General features: G+C 41.5%; 2 protein-coding genes across 2 annotated transcripts in view; both read right to left on the reverse strand.

Annotated features, from left to right (window-relative positions):
* Positions 1–15,371, reverse strand: part of LOC133386058 (uncharacterized) — a 28,889-nt gene extending 13,518 nt beyond the window's left edge. The window contains exons 1-4 of the mRNA XM_061629682.1: positions 15,167–15,371; positions 8,272–8,323; positions 6,939–7,071; positions 4,366–4,413 (exon numbers count right to left, since the gene is read on the reverse strand). Coding sequence (XP_061485666.1) covers positions 4,366–4,413; positions 6,939–7,071; positions 8,272–8,323; positions 15,167–15,371 — 438 coding nt within the window. The remainder of the gene's footprint in view (positions 1–4,365; positions 4,414–6,938; positions 7,072–8,271; positions 8,324–15,166) is intronic.
* Positions 15,372–17,163: 1,792 nt separating this feature from the next.
* Positions 17,164–23,847, reverse strand: part of RASA3 (RAS p21 protein activator 3) — a 196,939-nt gene continuing 190,255 nt past the window's right edge. Inside the window, exons 23-24 of the mRNA XM_061626726.1 lie at positions 21,357–21,540; positions 17,164–19,539 (exon numbers count right to left, since the gene is read on the reverse strand). Coding sequence (XP_061482710.1) covers positions 19,464–19,539; positions 21,357–21,540 — 260 coding nt within the window. The 3' untranslated portion in view covers positions 17,164–19,463. The remainder of the gene's footprint in view (positions 19,540–21,356; positions 21,541–23,847) is intronic.

A 23,847-nucleotide genomic window follows, 5' to 3' on the forward strand; every position in this document is an offset into this window, starting at 1 on the left:
TGTAAGGCATGTTTAGGTCCAAGGAATGAAGAGGTTAGAGAAAGTATACACCTGCTGGACTTTTATTACATTCATTTGCATATAGCATATAACCAAGTTCTTAGAAACTGGAGGAAGCTAGAAAAATGTATGAACAATACTATACAGGAAAGGCTATATTATTATTATTACAATTTCTTGTGATGATTTTAGACTATCATGTCAGATCAATGTCACTGCTAGTGTTGACAGCGCATCTAGAACATGGTGGTGGTGTAGCAGGGTATGTCAACTCTGCAAAGTCACCTTTGTAATTAATATCATTGCATCTTGCAAAGCTGTTGTAAAACGGATGGCATCAGGACAACGGTGGGTGTGGAAGGGCAGGAGTGGCTGTGAGTCAGCTTATGCACCATGGTGAAGATATTTCAGCCATCATGAAGTCATCTTCATGTTCTTGATTTAACTTGTTTCATTGCAATTTTAATGCCCTGAGAACTTCTTGAAGGACAAGGGGGTATTAATCCTTTAAATTAGGGATGGGGAACCTTTGGCCTTTCAGATGATGCTGGACTTAACCTTCCATCAGCCTCAGCCAGCATGGACAGTGGTGATGAATTATGGGAGCTACTGTAGTCCAGCAACATCTGGTGAGCCACAGGATCTCCACCTATGCCTTATATACATACATAAAATCAGCGTAGGTGCAAACCTGCACGTTTGATATATTGGTGTAAGATGTTTTTATGGGATTGGAACTGAAATACCAAAGTAGAATGTACTTATGGTGACAACATTCTGGGCAGAATGGCTATTACTACACTGGCTCTCTATGCCTGGAGGTGCATGTATTATACAGCCACGAGAGTGGCTGTATACTATAGCCAGCATGGATTTTTCACATTCCGCAATGTTAAAATGAAAATACCCCCCATGCCATTCTGATGCTTCCCGTAAGCTCATTTCAAAACAAAACCTTACAAAACGTATAGTACTGAACTCAGAAACGCTTGCTTAACAACCCTGTCGGTTTTCATGGCGATACACAAAACAGTCAGAGAGAATCGAGAGTTCAAAGTCTAAAAAGAGAGAAAAAAACCTCAGAGCCCTTTTGGACTTTTTTCTTTGAGAGTTCTCATAATCTGTTGAAATGCATTAAAAATCAGTCATGTTCACAGAGTACCTGTAATCCTAATACTGACCTTGCCCCATACCCTGACCTTCATCTTCTGTTTAAAAGTTTATTTATTTATTTATATTCCGCCCCATAGCCGAAGCTCTCTGGGCGGTTTACAGTACCTAAAGTTAAGAAAATGCCTGGCTGATTTTTAATTAATTTAAGAAGTTTTGGCTGGAAGCCTATGATAATACGGGGCATGCTCAGTAAGAACCAACTGTCAGAGTTCTAAAAGCCTCACAGCTGCTGGGCTTGGCTAATCAGGGGCCCCCACCCACACCAGACTTTGATTTCACTTGAGACAGTCATGGCTTCCCTCAGAGAATCCTGGGAAGTGTAGTTTGTGAAGGGTGCTGAGAGGAGACTGCTAGTCCCCTGACAGAGCTCCAGTGGCCAGAGTGGTTCAACAGTCAGTCACTCTGATTGAAGGTCTGTGAGGGGAACAAGGCGTCTCCTAGCAACTCTCAGCACCCTTCACTAACTACACTTCCCAGGATTCTTTGAGAAAAGCCATGACAGTCCAAAGTGAAATAAAGGCCTGGTGTGGATGTGGCCAGGGACAGTTTTGGTTTAAATTTGGGTGGGAGGCTATATGTGCCTGCTGTAGAATAAAAAGGTGGGGGAAAGCCTGAAAAGCAATGATACTGTTCACAATTTTTTCCTTTTGCTCTCTGCTATCTTTTTGGTGCCTTTTGAAGACTTTTCCTCTTTTAACAAGCGTTTTAAGTTGAGACCTATCCCAGTCTGCGTCTGTGTTAGGATTGCTTTTAATATGTTTTCTTTAATAATGTTTTAACCCTTTTTTAAAAAAAAAGATGTTTTTAAAGCTTTTAAAAAAATGTTAACGTTGTTTTGTTTTAATGTATTTTAAGGTCTTTTTATGATGTTTTAAAGTGTTTTTATCGTTTCTCTTTGCTGCCCTGGGCTACTGCTGGGAGGAAGGGCAGGATATAATTCAAATAATAAATAAATAAATAAATAAACGACTTCCCTTCTGCCCAGTACCCACCCACCCAATCTCCTCCCCCTCCCCTCCCTGCCCCTCCCCCAGGTCAGTGTTGGACTATGACCTGGGAAACCAGGGTTCAAATCTCCACACAGCCATGAAGCTCACTGGGTGACCTTGGCCAGTCATTGACTCTCAGCCTCAGAGGAAGGCAATGGTAAAACCACCTCTGAATACCATTTACCATGAAAACCCTATTCATAGCATTTCCATTTTCAAACATGATTGCACAGAAATAAATCCATTGAACTCAAAAAGTATGCAAACAATCAAACCCACCCTCCCTTCTCCTCCCCCCTATTCCCTCCCTCTTCCCTCTTCCCTCCCCCTTCCTTTGTCCCTCCCTTCCCATCCCCAACCCCTTCCAATCCCCTCCTTCTCCTTCCCCCTCCTCCTCCCCTTCCTCCTCCCCGTTGTCAGTTTTACCTATCTTAAGCATGATTGCACGGAAGTAAATACCATTGAACTCTATAAGCCTGAAATGATCAAACCTGCCCTCCCCTCTCCCTTCCTTTGCCCCCTCCAATATGGTCCTTCCCTCTCCCACTCCCACTCCTCCTCCCCCATGGTCAGTTTTTCCTTTCCTAACCATGATTGCATAGGAGTAAATCCCATTGAACTTAATAAGCATGCAAATGATCAGACCTGCTTTTTTCCCTCCTTCCCCTCTCCTCTACCTTCCTCCTCCCCTCCCCTCTTCCTTCTTCCTGCCCCCCCCTGTCAGTTTTACCTATCCTAAGCATGATTGCATGGGAGTAAATCGCACTGAATTCAACAAACAAGCAAATGATCAAACCTGTCCTTCTCCCCTCCCCATTCTGCCTGCTCCCATCCCAGTCCTCTCCTCTGTGTTTCCTTCCCTCATCCCCTGTGGTCAGTTTCACCTATCCTAAGCATGATTGCAGGGGAGTAAATCCCACTGAACTCAATAAGCATGCAAATGATCAATCCCTTGTCAGCAAACTTGGACAGGATCCCATTTCTTACCTCCCGGATTTTAAAAGCAGGGAAATTCACTAATAGGCAATAAACCTTGCAGTTTAAGAATGTACCTATAGCCCACAGATATTTCTATCAAACTTTAAAAAGCAGGGAAATTGGGCAGCTATAGTGAATGCACCAGGGGAGCAGGAGACCTGACCTCCTCTCTGAGATAATGGACTGCCCTACAAATTTGTCAGAATGCAAACGCAATTTGGGTTGGTCTTTCACAGTCCAATCCACTTGCTGTGTAGCTTGCAAGAATTTGGTAACATGTGCCCCTGAGCATATGGTGAGTTTGGCTCTCTTTTTTTTAGCAAAATACATAGATTAATAACCTAACATAATTTCTATTGCCTACAGTGATGATCTTCAGTAAATTATTCTGCAGCAAATATATTGCTCGTAAGGTGAGAGCTCATTTCTGCTCTGTATAACCAAGTTAGACCAGTTGTATTTTTTCCTTTATGCTATTAAAAATCTATCATCAATAAAACCAAAGCAGAAATGGACACAATCTGTATCGAGCAGAACAGATGACTGACTAGTATCTATTGAAGAGATAGAACAATCTATAAACATACATGCACGCACACACCCTAATCCAGTGATTCTCAAACTTTTTTGGTTCATGGCGCACTGTAAAACATATACAAAATTTCTGGCGCACTTCATGTACAAAATTAAAAAAATTATATCTTTTAAACTATGAATAAAAATAACAAATTATAGAAAACTATTACTTACCCTATACAAATGGGTTTTTTTCTCATTTTTAAAATATACTTTCATAATATTTGAGGCACACCTAGCCACCTCTTAGGGCACACCAGTGTGCCTGGGCGCACTGTTTGAGAATCACTGCCCTAATCTAATAACCATCAGAAAGAAACTCCGTGGACTGTAACAAATTTGAGAAATCTTCTTTTAGATTCCATCCATGCTGTTGGTATCTCTCAAACAACAATGGGAAGTGGCGTTTATACTGTTGTAAGTGGTCTGCTCATTTGAACTTCTTGTTAGCCTGCATTCCCCTTATGAAGGCCTGAAAATCAACAGGCTGAAACGCCTTGGGTTTAAACATACAATAAATTCCTACTTTTCTAGCATCTTGGTTCCCCCCTCCTTTTTTTTTCTCTTGGTATCTCTCAAACAGCTAGTTTGCTTCGTTCATGAAAGTAAAACTGAATGTTGAGCCATCCTTTCTGGGAGAATTACTTGCCTTTATTTCTAGGAGAACTTCTTCCATTTCAGTTTCTGTCTTTGCTTTCTACAGATTTAAAAAGCAGATGGTTTAGCATGGTAGTTGCTCAGCAATTCATTTTTTAAGACGCAGTGCCAAGCAAGCATTATTTCAGTAGGCTCACTATAAACTTGCAGCACAGGCTCTCTTTTCGCCCACTCCACAATCTCTTGTGTGTTTTGGAAAAACTGACATATAAAGCCTTGTCATAATGTTTATGGTGGCCTGTTTTTTATTTATAGCCAGACATAGCAACATACAGAATTTTGTGTGTGTGTGTGACTGGTACAGAGTACTGACACCTCTTTTTTTTGCTGCCCATGCCAGCCATTTTGTGCTGGCACTCATGGTACTTTTATCAAGGCACCTCTTTTTAACCAAAAAGCACTGGTAACATATAATTAATTACCCATGAGTGACAAATACCCAAATTGTTCTGGAATCAAGGCCCAATTCTTTGATGCACTCTGGAGACCAGAGGCTGAACTCGTTTACCCACGTATGTTCTGAGGCCTGTCGGTTCTAGCCGCCACACTGGCTCCCACTGTTCCTGAGATCTCAGTGTCCCTGATTATTAGGATGTTTGTTCCACTCTCCTGCTGCTACACCCTATTGGCTCCCACTGTCTGTGCATAGGAACTACCATCTGGACCTAAAGAACTCTGGGATTTGTAGTTCTTGAGAGCACACATTATGTCGGAAGAAAAAGTACATTTATCTCAAGAGTCCTAGAATTTCACGTACAATTTCTCTTCCCTCTTGCTCCTCCCCCCACAGGAGTGCATTTATTGCTACATTCATTATTGTAGGCCTGATTCTGTGGAAGTCCCTCCCAGCTGAGATTCAACAGGCCCCCTCCCTGTAGCAATTCAGACACTTGACAAAGACTTTCTATTTTAACAGATGCTTAAAGGAAGTCCTCTTTTTATTATGCATTTTCATTGATTTTAGCCATTCTGCGTTTTTGACATTTTTATGTACACTGCTGAAAAATTCTGGTGATTAAGCGGTATATAAATATTACAAATAAATAAATAACCCAAGGATAGGCCTTGATCAGCAAGTCTCTGTTCTGAAAGTTGCTTCTGCTGTTCTAATGCTATTTCTCCTTGGCTTCAATAAAACATTTAATATGTGAACACCTGATGTAATTAGAAAACTAATTTTGCATGAGTATCCTATAGCATGATCTACAATCTAGCTATTCTCCCTTACATGGGAATTGGCTTAGAGTCTAGACTGGGGCTCCATGGACCCCAGTAATGTGTATCTGTCCCTCCACTCTGCTTGGGCTTTAAACATATGCTATATTATATATTTAGCAACCTTATGATAACACAACTTGACTTTCTAGAACAACATCCAACAGTTTTTTCACTTGCCAAAATTGTGGCAATGTATTAATATTTTCACCACATGACCAAAAACACACACCAAAAACCTATGATTTTGAGGGTAGAAAAATGCACAGTAATGTTTTGAATTATTTATTGATAGAATTAATGAGAAATCTAACATATCTTTTCATTAAGTAGTGCAGGGAAATCAGGCATAAAACCAGACTATATCTTCACTCCACCTGCAAATTTTCATTCAGTATCTGTGACCTATATATGTGATGTTTGAAAATAATGGCCTTGTGTGGACTCTGCCCGCAGCACAAGTGCATTTTGCAGCATATAGGACCAAGGGTGAATCTGTGATTGTTGAGGGAGGAGGGGGGACACTTTTTTGAACTGGTATAAAATAATTTTATTAAACATTTTATATAAAACAGGTGGTAGAAGTAAAGCACCAATTTGCCACAGGTAGCTGTTTTGCCACATGTGGTGAGTGGCAACTGTGTTGGACACCAGGGGTTTGGAACTAAGTGAAAGGCTGCCTTGGCCACACCTTTTTCTCTATGGGCATGTATAGAGGTGTTGCCAGCCCTACCTCCTCTTCTGTGGTGCAGCCCCTGTTTGATTGGCACTTGTAACTAGTGTGGTGATGGTATTCAATTATTAACTCAAATCTTAATCAGTACTCTATTTGGGACTGAGATACATTACCTGTAACTTTGCTTCACAATGTATTCACAGGTATTTTAGTGTGACCCTTAATAAGTGTTTCAATCTAGCCCTATTTGGGCACCCTGAAACAGCTAAAATACTTAAGTGAGGCAGGTGAGCAGGGCTGTGCACATTCACCATGCAGCCCATACCAGACCTTCCCCAATGTTGCAAAATGCGTATAAACTCCTGTGAGTGGGAACCTTAGGGTAGGATGCTGGGGGAGGCTAGAGTGCATGGCCCCACTCTCCTCCATCACACCAGTATTCTGATGTATTTTAGAACATTCCAATAGGGCTTCTGAGATACAGGCAAGAGGCCCTTTCATCCCATTTGCATCTATCACAGTTATTTTACACACATTTGATTGCTTGTGTGAGCTCACACATGGGGGTCACCTGCTAAAATGAGGATCTAGTGACTGGAGGGCTAGAAAGGAAGCCTCAAAAGACTAGACTAAGGTGCCAATTGTCTGTTGCCTAGTTTCACATGTAGACAAACACAGGAATACTGGTTCTTAGGTTTGTGTTTCCTGACCGGTTTTTCACTGATGTCCACTTTAATCGATTCATCTTGCTCATGACCACCATCCTTATCCTTTTTGTCACACACTTTCTTCTTGACCTCTTTAAGACTGCACAGGAAGAAATATTAACACATCAATAGATTTGTTATGGGGATCCAGCTGAACAGATGCATTTAATTCATAGCAAAAGTTTGTACTGGCATTTCTCACCTTATTTAAACAGTCATTTAGTCTGTACTGGAACAAAAAGAGCATCTGCTTTTAAATTGGGACCCTGCTTCATACTAACATACACATGTGCATGTACAATATAGGCAATACTATCTTGTTGTAATTACAATTATAGAATAAGATGTATTTTCTACTTGTTTCTGTGGGGAACTTGAAAGGCACTTTGAACCTCGTTACCAGAAGCCCTGATGGTAAATTATAATGACTAAGCACTTTACAAGCATTATCATCTTTGCAACAACCCTGTAAGTTTGCCAATATCGTCAGCCCCCATATTGCAGATGGGAGAACTGAAGCTAAAGGTGAGTAGCTTGCCTAAGGCTACTTAGTGAGTTCATAAGCAGACTAGATTCAAAAGTGAAGACAGGGACTTCGTGATTCGTAGTGCAATTTCTTAGCAGCTATGTTACAGAAAATCTGAGGCATCTAGGTGGTCTCTTCTTCTGCCCACTGTGGCAGTAGGGCCCTGCTTTATGGCGCTTCGCTTTATGGCGCTTCGCTAATGTGGCAGTCTCAATTAGATGCAATTAGACTAAAGCCCCACTCATAAGGCGCTTGTTCCGCTTTTACGGCAGTTTTCGGGCGTCTCACGGCATTCTATTCAATGAGTTCCGCTTTTCAGCGGTTTTCACTTTTCAGCGGGGGTCCAGAACGTAACCCGCTGTATGAGTGGGGCCCTACTGTATAATGAAGTGAGGCAGAGACTAGACATTTATGAACATAGGAACACAGGAAGCTGCCTTATACCAAATCAGGCCAATAGTTCATCTAGTTCAGTGACTGCACTGACTGGCAGTGACTGCACTGACTGGCAGCGGCTCTCTGGGGTTTCAAATAGGGAGAATGTTCCAGTCCTACCTGGAGATGCTGAGGATTGAACCTGGGCTCTCCTGCATGCCTAGCAGGTGCTTTGCTACTGAGCGATGGCCCTTCCCCATTTAGGGCCATATTACACATAGCATGTCAACAAAGCTGGGTTGGACACCAGGTGTACATTCAACAGGAATCCACAGCCAAAAAGCAGGCCATCTGGATGTTACACTTGCATCTGATTTTGATACTGCAGTGCTTAATTACCAGCTAAAGTCTTCTTCTGTCCTCTGTGCTCCTTCTTCTGTACCAGAAACATCTACGAAAGGGGAAATAAAGATCCCATAAACAGTGTCCTATATATGCAGAAATCTAGCTTCTCCTTTGAGGGCTACTTTCCCCCATCATAAAATCCCTAGTAGGGCCAATGTTGCATAATGAGTAACTGTGGGAGATTATAGTGACTGGGTAGTGGGTGGGAAGCTAAACTTATTCCAGTGAAACCCAAGAGAAATGCAGCCTTCTGCACCTGCTTATTTGGTTGATATGAACTAATTAACAGAATTTGTAGCTGTGGGTCATTGGTAGGTAAATACGGTGAATGAGACTGAAAGCAGGACATCACTGTCTTTGTTGCCTAGCCTTTGTATAGTCCTGTGCAAAGGGTTTTGTTGTTGTTTTGTTAGGCAGAGGTGGTTGCAGCAGGATAGCAACCTCGGGAAGACATTGGATCAGCTCACATGAAGATTCCAAGTGCCGGATAATGAATAACAATAGGCTACATGGAATGTTGAGAGGCAACAAGGAGCCTCATCAGGAGGCAAAGGGACAGAGCCCTTGGGCTGGAACGAAAACCTCACACTGGCTCTACAGCAGGAAAAGCTGTGCTGGCCAGATAGGCAGGCTGAGTGAGAAGAGGTCCTGAGAGGAAGAGAAGCAAAGTGGCAAGGAGCCTAGGAAACATATGTCAAAGTCAGCAATGGACTGAGATACAGAAAACTAAGGGAGGGAGTAAATAGAGGCAATATAGGGCCTGAGGATGCCAGGCAGAGAATTGATGAAAAGTGGTCAGTTGCAGAATAGAAAAGGGCTCATGGGGGCCTAATAAGGAGCTCTATATATTGTTGACAGAAAGGAGGGGGAAAAGAAAAAAATAATACTGGGTAGTAGCAAAGGATGATGGTTGGGAACCAGGGCGGCTGAATGAAACAGGGCTGACTAGAATGCTGGAGGAAAATCAGGGACTTGAGAGAACAGTTGATGGAGGAGAGATGAAGAAATGAGGGGGCAAGGGAAAGGTGAGGCAAGGGACACACATACTGTAGCTGCCACGTTTTTTCTGCCACGGGCTCCAGTGCCTTTAAAAGCGTCACAATTGGTAGAAATTTAACAGATGCAGGGGTTTCCATCACTGCATTTTTTTATGCTAAGAAAATGTGCACACATTCATTCTTGCTAGCCATGCAGTTTTTCAAGGCATGGGAGACTGTGAACTGTGGACGGAGCAGTTCCTGGCCTGAGCCTTTAACAGCATCCTCACCTATTAAGGGGTGGTTTGACAAAGTATAATTTCTCATATTGGGGAAAACTATGCAAATTAGGGCTGCTCTGCCCCCTAATTAGAGTGCTGCTTTGCCCCCTAATTTCAATAATGATTTATTGGGGAAATTGTTCCCATTTCTGGCATGTTTTGATTCTGAAAAGGGGATCTGTAAAAAAACTGTTAAGCTCAATTGAAAATGGAAATAGACTGCCTTCAAGTCGATCCTGACTTATGGTGACCCTATGAATAGGGTTGTCATGGTAAGCGGTATTCAGAGGGGGTTTACCATTGCCTTCCTCTGAGGCTGAGAGGCAGTACCGGCCCAAGGTCACCCAGTGAGCTTCATGGCTGTGTGGGGATTCGAACCCTGGTCTCCCAGGTCGTAGTCCAGCACCTTAACCACTACACCATACTGGCTCTTAGATAGGTGTATTTATTTATTTATTTTTAGGGCAGAATCCAACATGGCACAAGCAAACTTGCACTCATGCAACAGGATTCTACCTTCCTCTCCTCTCTCATAGCCCCTCTGCTTACACCCCCCCCAAATCTACTTCAATGGTTCCCCCAACCCTCTGGAGCAGATTTTTATTGGGGGGCGCTGCATGGGGGAGCAAAAGAAGCTGAAGTTCCATTGTGCAAGTGAAAACCTGTTCTGCTCATGCATAGACAGCTGTGGATACAACTCTAAATATATGGACTGTGTTCACATAAACTATTAGGAATCAAGGTTTGTTTCACTCCAAACAAACCTTGGTATGAAGCCAAGGTTTGCTCTTGGCCTACCAACTATGGCTTGGCTTGCTTACATGAAACAAGCCACAAGCCTTGCTTCAGGTATAACACTAAGCCAAGAATCATGGTTTGTAATCAGGAGCCATCTCTGCATAAACCATTAACCGTTGCGGACTGGACCATTGTGTGTCATACTTTCTGTGAATTTAATCTCAGGTGACTGAAAGAAGATTATGTTGGTGAAAATTGGTAGCTATATTTGAAATGACTGCTTAATATAATGCTGGTTAATGTATCAATCGGTTGCAATTGAGAAAACTTCAAATAAACAATATCTAAAAATCCAGCCTCACATGAACTAACAAAGCAGATACATGTTTATGATAATGTAGGAAGTGGAACAATATTGGTGAAGGGGCTGGGGTGAGGGAGAAAGAAACTTAAAACTTCGTAATGAGAACTTCTATTAAAAGACCAGAGAACCAAGAGGGCAAAGGGTCCAAGGGAAGCTATTCTACTTTTAAGAGGTACATAGAAGGGGAAATCTCAGCAAATGCAGCTTTCATAAGCATTGTAAGACTATTATGAGAAGAGCCAATGTGGTTATATTCCCATTTTTCAACAACTCTTCCAAATACAGCCATCCTCTCAGGGCCTGGACTTGGAAACCCTAAGGAAGGCCCCGCAGGCAGAGAATGGGGGGTGACTTCTACACACTGATAGGAACTAAACAAAAAAACCAATCTGCTACAAAGTGGTGAAGAGGGCATGACAAACCCTGGGTTAAACCACACACTACGTAGCTTCAGTCAGGTCTCCCCCTTCATAGCATGTGAGACTTATGATGGGCAGTGCCTTTCTCTTCCTCTGTGGCACAACACATGTTCTCTGAGAGGAACAAATATCAAGACAATCAATGCAGACTGGCAAAGTGGGATGAACTCTGGCCTAGCCCAGGCCCCACCTCTCTTCCTCTTTCTAGGCCACAGTCCATAACAATAGCCTTAAGGCAAAATGTAGCCAAAAGGAAGAGTTGAGGGGTGCTTTGTAGGGAGAGTTATTGCCTAGCTAGTGCAATTTTAAAATTGTGTGGGGAGCAGGAAGGCTCAAGCATCGAAGAAGTTGTTCATGTCACTTTCATTAAAGTTCAGCTACTCTTAACTCACTCGCTAATATTGCCTCTGCAAAACATGGCAACTTATCTATTTGATATGCTTTTGGGAAGGTAGCAGTTTTCAGTATCGTATATTGTTGTGTAAATTTATATAAATGTTAGCAGAGATTGTCAACGGTCTGAGATGCGTGTGTGCATTTACCTAAGAAAGCAGGCTTTTACCCTGCATTGAGATCACTGAGACTTAAGACTTAGTAAAATAATAAAAACTATTTTATTTATGGAAATACACAGTAGATAGGAAGACATACCTAGTTCTAACTAACTAAGCTGGAGGTGCAACACCCAGGCTTGGGAGTTGCCCTCATGGCTCAGGAGAGAGAGAGCAGAGACAAAGGTGTCTCCTCTCTCTCGGACAGTCGAAGAAGAGAGGAGAGGAAAGGGCGGAAGGAGGAGGGGCAAATAAGCTTCCCTAAGTATATCAGTCTAAACGGAAGTCAGTCAGAGCATCACAGGCAAAGGTAGTCAAGCCTATCCATCTGGAGGACCCTAACTCTATTTCCTTTCTGAAACATAAACAAAAGAACAAAACAGAAGTTGCTCTTGCCCCACTTCCAACATATATAAGGCTTAATGAGCTCAAAGTCTGAGGCAGAAGACACAACTTTACCTGCTTCACCATTTTCAATTATTCTTATAATGAAAAGCAAGTTTTTCATAGTCTGTTCTCCATCTCTATCTGCCCCCTATTCTGGCTGATAAAAGTAATGGTTCCATTTTATTACATATATGTAAAATTATATTAAAAATTGCATTTAATTATACCAGTTGTGCAGGAAACAATATCAAATACTTCCTCTGAGCAGCATGTGAGGCAGACAGAACAACTATGGAGCAAGTAAGCTGTCTGTTTGCCACCTGTCCCCTTCTCCACCTCAGTGCAGCACAGCCTTTTGTGCACCGAGAGCAGATCATCCCTGGCAGAAGAGCCCGTCCCCACCCTGATTGACAACTGATTAAGGAAGGCCTTTCGTTCTAGTGGATGGAGGTTTATCTGCTAAGCTACAGAGGGTGGGGATGTCTATGGTGGCACTCCAAGGGGAGGTCACCTTTGGTCAGAGCCTGTTTGGGGAGGTGGCACAAGGGCAAGGACCACTCCAGTAACATTTTACAGTTGGATGGTGGGAGTTTCTTGATGGACCTATTAGGTGAGTTGGGAGTAAGGTCTTAATTGCTGGGGTGGGCTGAGTGGTTGGCCTCGGTTCAATTTATCTATTTATCACAGGGAGACTGGAATGTCTGTCTGGGAAAGGTATTATGGGACTAGGTGGAGAGAGCAAGGAGGAGGAATTATGGTGGTCACATGTAGGGAGAAGTATGGCATTGTGTGTGTGTGTGAGGGATGGGGGGAACAAGCCAGGTAAGGGTAACTTGGTCCAGACAATTAAGTGTCGAAGCATGTTCCAATCCCTCCTCCAACCAGAGATATGGTGCTTGCAGTGCTGGGATTTAGGAACAAGCCAAGTAAGGCATGGCTTTAGGCATCACATTATGAGGTGCCTATGTGGTGCCTCTAAATTTGTTGGAGATAACTAATGTTTTATTATAATTGAAATTGCTTTGGCTTAAATAACCTTTCATATAAAATGTACCACCAAAATTTGGAACCCATTCCAGTCCACACCCAGTTCCATCAGCTTCCCTTTCCAGGGCTGTTAGATTACTTGCATCATTCACAGATTGCCCAACCTCGCTTCAGACCTCAAGAGGAGACAATGGGAGCTGATCTACCAACACATTCTAAAGTTCCATTCCACACCAGGCATCATCTCCATTAATCTCTTCCTTGTCACTTTCCCACCTTTTTCTCTCTTTATTTTTAATGGTATGGGGCCTCTGAATATTGACATGGTTTAGGGCCTCAACATGTCTTAATCTGACCCTGGGTGCTTGTCTTTTATCAGCCAGTACTTAGACCTGTGAATGCTGCTTTTAAATACCAGTTTTATTTCTAATCACATGTCTGTCATGCACAATCTAACTAGGCAGGGGTGGAGAACCTTTGGCCCTCCAAATGTTGAACCACAATTCCTGTCAGTCCCAAGCAAGCATGGCTAATGGCCAGGGATGATGGGAATTATTGTTCAGCAACATCTGGAGGGCCAAATGTTTCCCAAACCTATAATAGTGGAGAAGAATTAATTCTTTCCAGGATTCTTGTCCAGTTTAAGTACAAACCTAAAATGTTTGCACCTTCTGTCGAGTGAGCAGGGCAGATCAGAGATTCTGCCGGTGTATTGCTAAACCTAGTCCATGGGCCAGAAAAAAAATCGGTATCATGGAAGGTAGCAAGACTTCATTATGATTTTTGAAAAGTATATGTCTCTGGATTGTATTTTCATGTGATAGCCCATTCTGACTGGTTGCTTAAGATTTTATAATGTCATCAAGATGGCCGAAGCCATCTTTTTCTAACTTTTCTAATTTAAGCTATGAGAGAATGAGGTGTCCAATTTAAAATTGTTCAACTATGCAGCCTTCAACATGGGTTCCTGCAGGATTCAATCAACATAAAACTACTGAATGGGATCATCTGGAGGATATTATCAATATGCCTATGACATCAGCTCTGTTTTTCCTTTTCATCTCAAAATGGAAATGGACTGCCTTCAAGTCGATCCCGACTTATGGCTACTCTATGAATAGGGATTTCATGGTAAGCGGTATTCAGAGGGGGTTTACCATTGCGTCCCTCTGAGGCTAGTCCTCCCCTGCTGGCTAGGCCTGCTCAACTTGCCACAGCTGCACAAGCCAGCCCCTTCCTTGTCTGCAACTGCCAGCTGGGGGGCAACTGGGCTCCTTGGGCCTATACAGCTTACCCATGGTTGCACAGGTAGCAGGGCATGTAACCCCTGAGCCACTCACTGTGGGGGTGATCTTTAGCTGGCCCTTGACACCCAGGAGACACGAGCGGGGATTTGAACTCACAGACTCTGGACTCCCAGCCAGGCTCTCCTCCCCACTGTGCTATACCAGCTGTTTTTTCATCTCAAGTGATGGTGAATATCCTGAACCAGTGCCTGACTGTGGTATTGGACTGGATGAGGGCCAACAAACTGAAGCTCAATCCAGATGCGACAAGACACTGTTAATAGATGGTTTCATTGTTTGGACAGGTGGCACCAGTTCTAGCTGGGTTTGCATTCTCCCTGAAAGAGCAGGTTCTTTGCTTGGGGTACTTTTCTCCCAGGCATTTCCTGCTTTTCTGGAAGTGATTTTTAGCAGGTTAATTGTAATTGTGATTATGCCAATATTGTTGAAGATGCTGCTGGGGTTTGGATTATTGTTTGGAGAAGTAGTGTACGATCACTTTTACTAATTTGCTGTTTATTGTGTTTTAATCTCCTATGCAATTTTGATATTTTGTATTATATTTGCGAGTTACAATGCCTTGAGACTTTTTATAAGATGATGAACAAATGAAACATATTGAGACTCGGGCAGGTTGATTGACTGTGGGCCACATCTCATCCTCTAAAAGATACCTGACCTCCTAGTTGCCCACACAAGAATGAGAACAATGTACTAACAGTCCTCTTGGAGGGTGGAAGGTATAGCCCTGGCCAATCCCTTCTCAAATTTGCTCTCTGGCAACACTAATTGCTGACCAGGACTGGAAGGCCGTAAGGAAATATGCAAATGAATGTAACAAATGCTCTTCCTTTCTCAGATTTTGTACATAAGCAGATTTGCTTGCTAGGTTTACTTACCAGCTTCTTGCAGTGTCTTCTCAATTAAGCCAGCTAGCTCAGGCTTAAGTGGGTGACCAATGAGCCTGACACTCTTGCATTTGTGCAAATCAGATATTTCTGCAATTCGGTGGGTTCCTGGTGATAGTTTTGTTGCAAAACTCACACCTTGTAAACGCCTCCTTTGTGCTATGCTTGCAGCCTTTGACATTTTTTGGTTCTTCATGTTAACTGAACATGGAGAATGATGTAGGGCTCTCTCAGTTGTTATATTTTTTCCATGTGTTGCCTTGAAACTCGTGGCTTTTCTTCACACTGGGTTGTTGTGAAACTTCTATGACATCACAAATGGTAGACTGAAACCATGGCAGACTTTCCTCATCCATCAAGGCTGCCCCTAAGTTTGAAAGGCCAGCTTACACGTTCATCTATACTTGTTTGGTAAGTATCCATACTAGGACCTTACTTTCGACACCAAGTTCTGAGAAAGTTTCTTTAATTATAGGTGCTAGGGAATGCATCTCATTCATATCTGATAGCAAAGAACATCCCAATTGGAGTAAACTATATGCCATAGTGCTAGGGTGAGGAACATGTGGCCCTCCAGATGTTTTTGACCTCCAGTTCCCATTGGCCCCAGCAACGATGGTCAGTGATTAGGAATAATTAGAGTTGTAGTCTAGCAACTTCTGGAGGGCCACACATTTCCTACCCGTACTACAGGGCTGTGGCATGTAGCTGATTGTGTTGGTGTAATTTTTGACTATTCCAACTATCATTTCTTGAGATTTTTCTTCTTTTTTTAAGTAGTCACCTGTATGGCCTTCCTTCTACACCTTTTTTCATCATTGTATGATGTGCTATCTTTCAGGGCACAAAAGCTGATGTGGAAAGGGGATATTCCTGAAAATTAGGAAAAAGAGCTTTTGAATCGAAAGAGGGGGAGGTTGGAAACAGAAAAAGATACATGCATAGTTTTTCCACGAGAGTCAGGCAGATAGGAAGGATGCAAGAGGATGCATCTGACTCCAATTCCCATTTAAACCATCAAACCTATGTATGTTGTTTTCATTTGCTAAATTTCCCAAAGCAACAGCTACAAACTTAGACCAGTTGCTGAAGAACAGCAATGGCTGAAGAACTGCACAGGTATATGAAAATCAACCTTAGTCCTTATCTAAAGTGGAAACTGAAACATAACCTTGCACATTCAAGAAACATCTTCATGGCTAAGTCACTGCGGTTTCTAAGCGTTCAGTATCTGTATAACAAATGGAGCTTTATGTTAGTCAGTCACTTCTTGTTCTTCAGACACTTTGGTCACAATCCAACACAGAGGCATGCTTAAGCCCACTAATTAAGCATACTTCAACCTGTGTTTGACGATGTCCTTAATTACTAGGGCATTAACCAAGTTCTACATGGGTTGACAAATGATTAAAAGTTTTTTAAATCATTATCTGCCTTTTAAAAGGATTTTTATATTACCAAAACTCAATATAGGTGATTTTTTTACATACTGAAGTGTGACAGTTTACTAAATAAAAAACAAAAGATACCATTCATTGTTAGAAAAAACCCACCATCTTTAATATTTTCTTTTTTCACACTATATCACAGAAAGTAGTCCCCAAATAAAAAGAAAATTAAGTAAAATGTGCCTTCTAATCTCAGTACATCAATTCAAACTGGCTGTCACTTAAACCCAAAACAGTGCAGGTTGAACCCTATGTGTAACTACGTGCAAGCAAGTCCCATGGAGTTCAGTGGTGCTTAGTCCTACGTAGGAGAGAATCAGAATACAGCCTTAACTGATTAATCTATTGATTAAATTGATTAAAGCCTACAGGCCTTCATACTACAGATAACCTTTTATAAATTTATTAGCAAGGTTAATTATGCTGCTGTCTCTACCTTAGAAAAATGCAATAACCTTCAGCCTTTCCTTTTGAAAAAAGCCTGCCACTATTTAGCTTGTAACATATGCAAACACACACTTTTCAGAAATAAACACTTCTTTTAATTGGCAAATAGAACACACATTGCAGGTCATTAGTATTTAATTAAAAGACTATTAAGTTACAAATACATTTTTTTTTAAAAAAAACCTGGCATTCAAATGCAGTTCACGGCACAGAGGATATTTCTTTTCCAACCTTCCTATTGGCAACTGATAGGATATCAATTCTTGTAAACTTCTAATATACCCAAATGCTAAGAAAAATCTGTAACCACTAAGAAACAGGCTGCATAAAAGTCCTCATTGTTTTCTTTTTTTTTTAATTGGATTTGAGCACTGTGGGGCTGGATTGCAGATACTTTTAATATTTCTTTTATGCTCCAAATGCCTGGAGGACATTAAAGACTTACTATTATGCAGACGTATGGCATCTTCACATCAAGCTGAAAGTTCATTAATTATGGTCCAAAACACCCCCACATCTATTAACTTCTATTACATTATGTAGGCTTTCATCAAAGCCCAACATGCACTGACTTTCAGGGAGGCTATAACATGACTAAACAGCAATATACTGTTTGTGTGTGTGTGTATATATGTATACACACACACACTCACAAAGAGGGTTGGAGCCAGACTGGTCATTATACTTAGGCCCATTGAAATTCAGGGACAAGATAGTCAAGACTAATTTTTCACATTGATTTCAATGGCACCCAAGTGTGCCTAACTTAAGCCTGGATCTAAGTGACTGCATACATACATATATCACATACATAAACACACATCACCTTCATTCCTGCTCCTGAACAACATTTATTTCTATTTATGAGGTTCATAGCTGATTCCACTTCATCTACACTCATAACATATTACAAAGTACAGTTGTGTATCAATGCAAAATGTAAAAAACAAAAACAAAACATTCTCTATTCTTAAAACACTTTTGTAAAAACTACAACTCTCATCCCAAACAATCCAGTAGTGCTAGGAGAACATGAACTTCAGTTTTAAACATCATTCAGTACAAAAAGTCTTCACAACTTTTTGTCAGGGACTTTGTATGCCCTTCCTCACAACACTCTTCTCCTGGCAAAATTAAGGCAGCACTATTTCCTAATTATAACAAGCTACTCTTAAGTTACAGTTCTGTCCCTCTTCAGCCTGCTTCATACGGAATGTTTTCCTACATGGATAATACATCTGTGTAGGGTGTGCAAACCATGTGTAGAGAATCAGCATGCAGCATACTTCACTTGCATCCTTTTCTCTGTCTGAAATGCATTGGTATTTAGTTTGCAGCAATCAATCTCTCTAGTAAAGTTATTATGAGGGAATACAGCAGTTTCTAGATTTTTTCACATTTCCCTGAGGAAGAACCTGGTGAGGTTCAGTACTATTTAGGACTATAGTGCTACACAGCAAAGTCCACTTTCACCTACTGATTTTAACTCTGCTTTCTGTCTGTGCACACAGTCAAATAGGAACATGTGCTCTCATCACACATGGCAAACTGCTTGTGGCACAAACACTTTTTTCCTACATGGAAATATTACTGATGTAGAAAAGTGTTGCATTTGAAGTGGCCCTTGAGAACAGGAGGAAACCAGGAATTCAGAAATGCAAGCCAACCTTTCTGGGACCAGTCTCCATGCATTCTTGTACTATTTACACTTTGATTTAATTTGCATTATTCTGATTTCTGGCACCACTTTATAGCAAAAATAGAAATTGACTGAATGCCTTGGTGGAAACGACTTTGTATCTCAAAAATATCAAACAGTACCATTTAAATATTAGAATTTCCCTTAAAAAGCTAGCTGTTAACCAAATGTTACACTGCTGATGCAAACGCCAAAATACCCTGCTCTTCAACCTGCTTGTAGGGAGACTACATCAAAAAGGAAAATCTCCACTTACATTTTAAACTTAGCCATAAAAAAGCAAGTGCTGCAAAGCATTCCCTAATTGCTGTGTGCCACAGCACAAAAGTAGTCAGCAACCAAAAGTAAGAAATCTAAAAAACAGCCATGTAAAGGATTGTGGAAGCTGTCAATACGAAGTCCACACACCTTGATCATTGAACTGATCACTAGATTCCAAGAAACCAGAGTAATACTTAAAAAAAAAATTAAACACAACAGAGTTCCTTCATCTGTTAATATCAGATGAATAAAGTGCATAGTAACTATTGTAACAGTTCTTGGAGAGAGAGAGAGAGAACCACTTAGCGAGCCTCTGCAAGCTTGATGTTTAGTAGGTACATCTTGCTACTGGTAGTTTCCCTGGTTCGTTCATTCTTTGTCTTTCTCTCATTTTGACCCTTTAATAGCATCACCTTGCAACTTCCTTCAAACATCAAATGGAATGTGAGGAGATTTCTGATTGCTGTCTGATGTAACTCTGGAAGCTCTTGTCACCAATGGGATGTTCCCTAGAGAATAAGGCGAAAGTGAGAAAGGAGAAATCTGGCATGTTTATTCTAAAGCTGCAGATCTAAGGCAGATGGACTTAAGTGATGGTGGGATGGTGGGAGACCATCCAAAAAACAAGGAAAGGTGTTTCCACCATTTTCCTCTAGGAGGAAGATGTAGCCTGAGTAACAGTGTAATGAGAACCACATGATGCACTGAGTCTGTCAGATACTTATACTGGGGAATGCTCTATTGCATAGACAATGTCTCCTGGCAGGGAAAGAAAATTTATCTTTGAGTAGGAAAGGGCAGTAACCGATTGTGTAGTGAAGTGGTAGAGCTAGTATTGGTGCAGAATTACCTAGCTTGGCACAGGAACATAGAAACCTATCTCACACAAAGTAAAATCACAGGTCCATCTAGTTCAGTACTGTCTCTAAACTGAATGGCAGTGACTCTCCAGGACTTCAAACTTGAGTGTTTTCCAGCCTTACTTAAAGATGGAACCTGAGACCTTTTGTAGGCAAATCCCATGCTCTGCCACCGAACTACAGCTCTTCTCAAAGGGTATATCACTAGCCAGTTCTGGATGTAGAACAAACCAAACTCATTTCCCCTAGAAAAGCTTTCTATACATTAAAGTGACATCCACATCGTGAGTGGTATTCAATGCTAGTCCTATTCTGAGTATAGGCATTGAAATTAATAGGCATGATTAACTTAGGTTCATTAATTCCAATGGGTCTACTCTGAGCAGAACTTAGTTGACTACAACCCCATATATTTAAAGCATTCTTATACCAGTCTACAGTCATAGTTTCTCCCAAAGAATCCTGAAAACTAGTTTGTAACGGTGCTGACCTCACAAACCTACAATTTCCAGCACCCTTAACAAACTACAGTTCCCAGAATTCTCCATGACTGTTAAAGTGGTATAAGAGCACTTTAAATGCATAGTGCAGATGTGACCTCAGCCAGTATTCAGTAGGGTTGGTGCCTAAGGGCAGCTATTCTGTAGGTGCATATGCAGAACTTGCTTAATGTTAATCTTTGGTTCTTAATAAAATTGTGCTTGATTGCTGTGAAAATTTCTAAATGTGTCAGCCATTTAAAAAAACAAAATGAATCACTGGGCAGCCACTCCAAGTTCAAAAATCACATGTACACAGTAGTACAATGTAATCCCCTGCTCAAGAACGGAACCATAAAGTAGCCTCCATATGTAATGATAAGCCAAAGAATAGCGTACTGTGAACAAGCAAGTGTGCTGGTGCTGGGAGAGAAAACCAGGGCCGCTTCGCTCCTGCTGCTGCTGCACTACCTGGAGTTAAGCCTTGGTTTGGATTAGCATTACATGTAAAACAGGGCTCATGGTTATCTTCCCCAAACATACCACAAACAGTAAACCAAGAACAAACGTTGGTTACAAGCTTGTGGTTTAGAGCAAGACAAATCATAAGTCTGGGTTTGCACATAATGCTAACCCAAACCATGGCTTAGCTGCGAGTAGTGTGGCAGCAGCAACAGCATGGGAGGAGTGAAGTAACTACAATTTTCGATCCAGGCATTAGTACACTTGCTTGTCCATGGTAAGCCATAGTGCGCCTTACTGTTATGTATGAACCAGGCCAGTTGCGGCTGAACCCCATGCAGCCCTAAGCGTGGCACAAGCAGAGAAAGCCACTGCAGGCGAGTTTTTTCTGTGTAATATTTCCAGGTAACTCAAGCAAGGCAATATAGCCAGAGGTTGCAGAAAAAACAAACACTAGACCAAACTAAACCATCACTTATTGCGTTGGAAAAAAATTGTAGGGAATTAAAGAGCTCAAGAGCTTACTGGCTTCCATATTTTGTCTTCTTGAATTTATCCCTCTTGTATTGGGCATGTTCCTGCTCTAAGGTTTTAACATTTGCTGCAATCTGTTTTAGTGTCTTGTAGGTCTCCTGAGGGTCATCAATGACAAAGGTAGAATACTCTTCTTGCTCTGGTCCATCATACACTGATTTGCTGCCACAAGCCTCTGTCAATAAATAAATAAAAATAAAAATAAAGCCAGTTTTCAGGAAGCTCATATAAGTGAAAAAAATCACTGTTGTATTCACACCAAGGTAAAGTAACGAAGAACAAGATGCAATACACCAAAGAAAAATTAACTTTTAAGAAGAGCACTGCTAGATCAGGCCAAGGGCCCATCAAGTCCATGGTGGGCAATCAGATGTCTCTGGAAGCTCACAGATGGGGCAGAGAGATTACTGTCTTCCCCTATGTATCTACAGCACTTGGTATTCGCAGATCTACCACCCAAAGACGACCTATTTTCCATGAATTTGTCTAATCCCTTTCAAAGTCATGTAAGGTAGTGGCCACCACCACAAAATGTAAAAGGTAAAGGTGTCCCTGCACTTATAGTGCGAGTCATTTCCGACTCTTAGGGTGACGTCTTGCGACGTTTACTAGGCAGACCGTATATATGAGGTGGGATTGCCAGTTCCGTCCCCGGCCTTTCTTTACCCCCCAGCATATGCCGGGTACTCATTTTACCAACCACGGATGGATGGAAGGCTGAGTGGACCTCGACCCCTTTTACCGGAGATTCGACTTCCTCCTTCCGTTGGAATTGAATTCCGGCTGAGAGCAGAGCTTCGGCTGCGTTACCGCCGCTTTACCACTCTGCGCCACACAAAATGTAGCATGTGCATAAAGCAAAATTATTCTCAAAACCATCTAAGATACTCCTTCTGGGAGAAAGGGTGGGATAGAAATTTAATAAATAAATAAATAGATAAACAGTGGGTTTTTGCATGCATGGGCTATAGATTAGAAAGAGAAATTTTATCCCACTAAATATTGCACTGGAATTACTTTGTTCTTTATCTTGCAGAGCTCTCTTCTGCTCCTGCCATAGGTTTGATTTGAACACTCCCCTCCCATGGCTTCTGTATACATCAAAAAGGAAGCTCCTATTGGTGCCATTGGGAGCTTTGCTCCCAGGGTAAGTAGCAGCCACAATGGGGAGGGGGGGATAATCTGGATTGGGACTATGGTTGGAGCAAATTGTTATTCATGCCCCCCATATGATAGTCCCAGTCCTGATCCAGGCTCCACTGTGGATGCTATTTAGTAAAGAGAAAACAATCATGCAAGGGCCAGTCACATATTTAACTTCACGTTTAGTTTGGACCTAACAGTACCTAAGTGCCTGAAGCAAAAGTGTATCTCTATTTGGCAAAGGGCTTTGGTTATTTAAAACAGGGAGATAAGGGCAAAGGGATGAGCAGCTCAGAGACAGAAAGAGCAGTCGTAGGTTTGCAATTACATGTAAGTTTAAATATATCTGACACTATTGGCTTACATCCTACAAGGTTATATTTATATTTTAGCTTAAGATATCCTGACTCTTCCCTGTGCTGAAGCGCAATCTAAAGTTTGGCAAACTGCAGTTCAAAATAGCTTTCTAGTGTGCCGAAAAATGCAGTGGTCATATGATTCTTCCATTCTCCTTTTACATTCATTGAATATTCCATCAGTTCATCACTAAGATTTCATTGAGTAATCTGGAAAAAAAACTCTGTTGGGATTTCAAAGAATTAATTAATGAGAAATACAGGCATGCTAGCAGATAAGAGAAGTGAGTACCACAAAAATCTATAAGTCATTTCTTAAAGTATCGGTTACTTTGATTTAGCACCCATGTCCACCTAAGTACATACAAAGAGCCTGCTACATCAGGCCACATGCCCATCTAGTCCAGCATCCTGTTCTTACTTGCTGATTCTGAACAAATTACCTGCAATGTATTGCTCAACTGTTTGTAGGATTTTGTATTTAAATTCATACTTCAAACAATATCATAGAAAAGAAATTAGGAATTGCAATTTTGCATGAAAGGGAAGATATATAACTGGTTCTTAACAATAGGAAGAGATAACAGTCATTTATGCATATACATTTACATATAAGAGTCACTGAAGATTTTCTGAAACAAAATATTCTTTAAAATAGGATTTACTTTTTAAATGAGCCTTATGCCTTTGGTTTAGGGTGTCTTTTTGGGGTGGATCACAGCCCCAGACATCCTCCTGTCTCCTGCCTGTAATCCTGGGCAATCCTGCGAGAGCTGCAGAGGGTCAGGGTCAGGTCCAGGCATATAAGAGGTCTTGGCCTGCCTGACGCCAGCCTCTTTCTTTACATGCTGGCTTTCCTACCACCCTCCCTCAGTTTTAGTGCGTCACTGAGCTGTTTCCAACAGGATCGCTGGTTGATGGGGCCAGATAGGATTTTTTCCCCTCTCAATCAAACTGGCTCTTGGTTGATCAGGGTTTTTTTT

This window comes from Rhineura floridana, chromosome 5 (assembly GCF_030035675.1).
Source record: "Rhineura floridana isolate rRhiFlo1 chromosome 5, rRhiFlo1.hap2, whole genome shotgun sequence".
Classification (NCBI taxonomy): domain Eukaryota; kingdom Metazoa; phylum Chordata; class Lepidosauria; order Squamata; family Rhineuridae; genus Rhineura; species Rhineura floridana.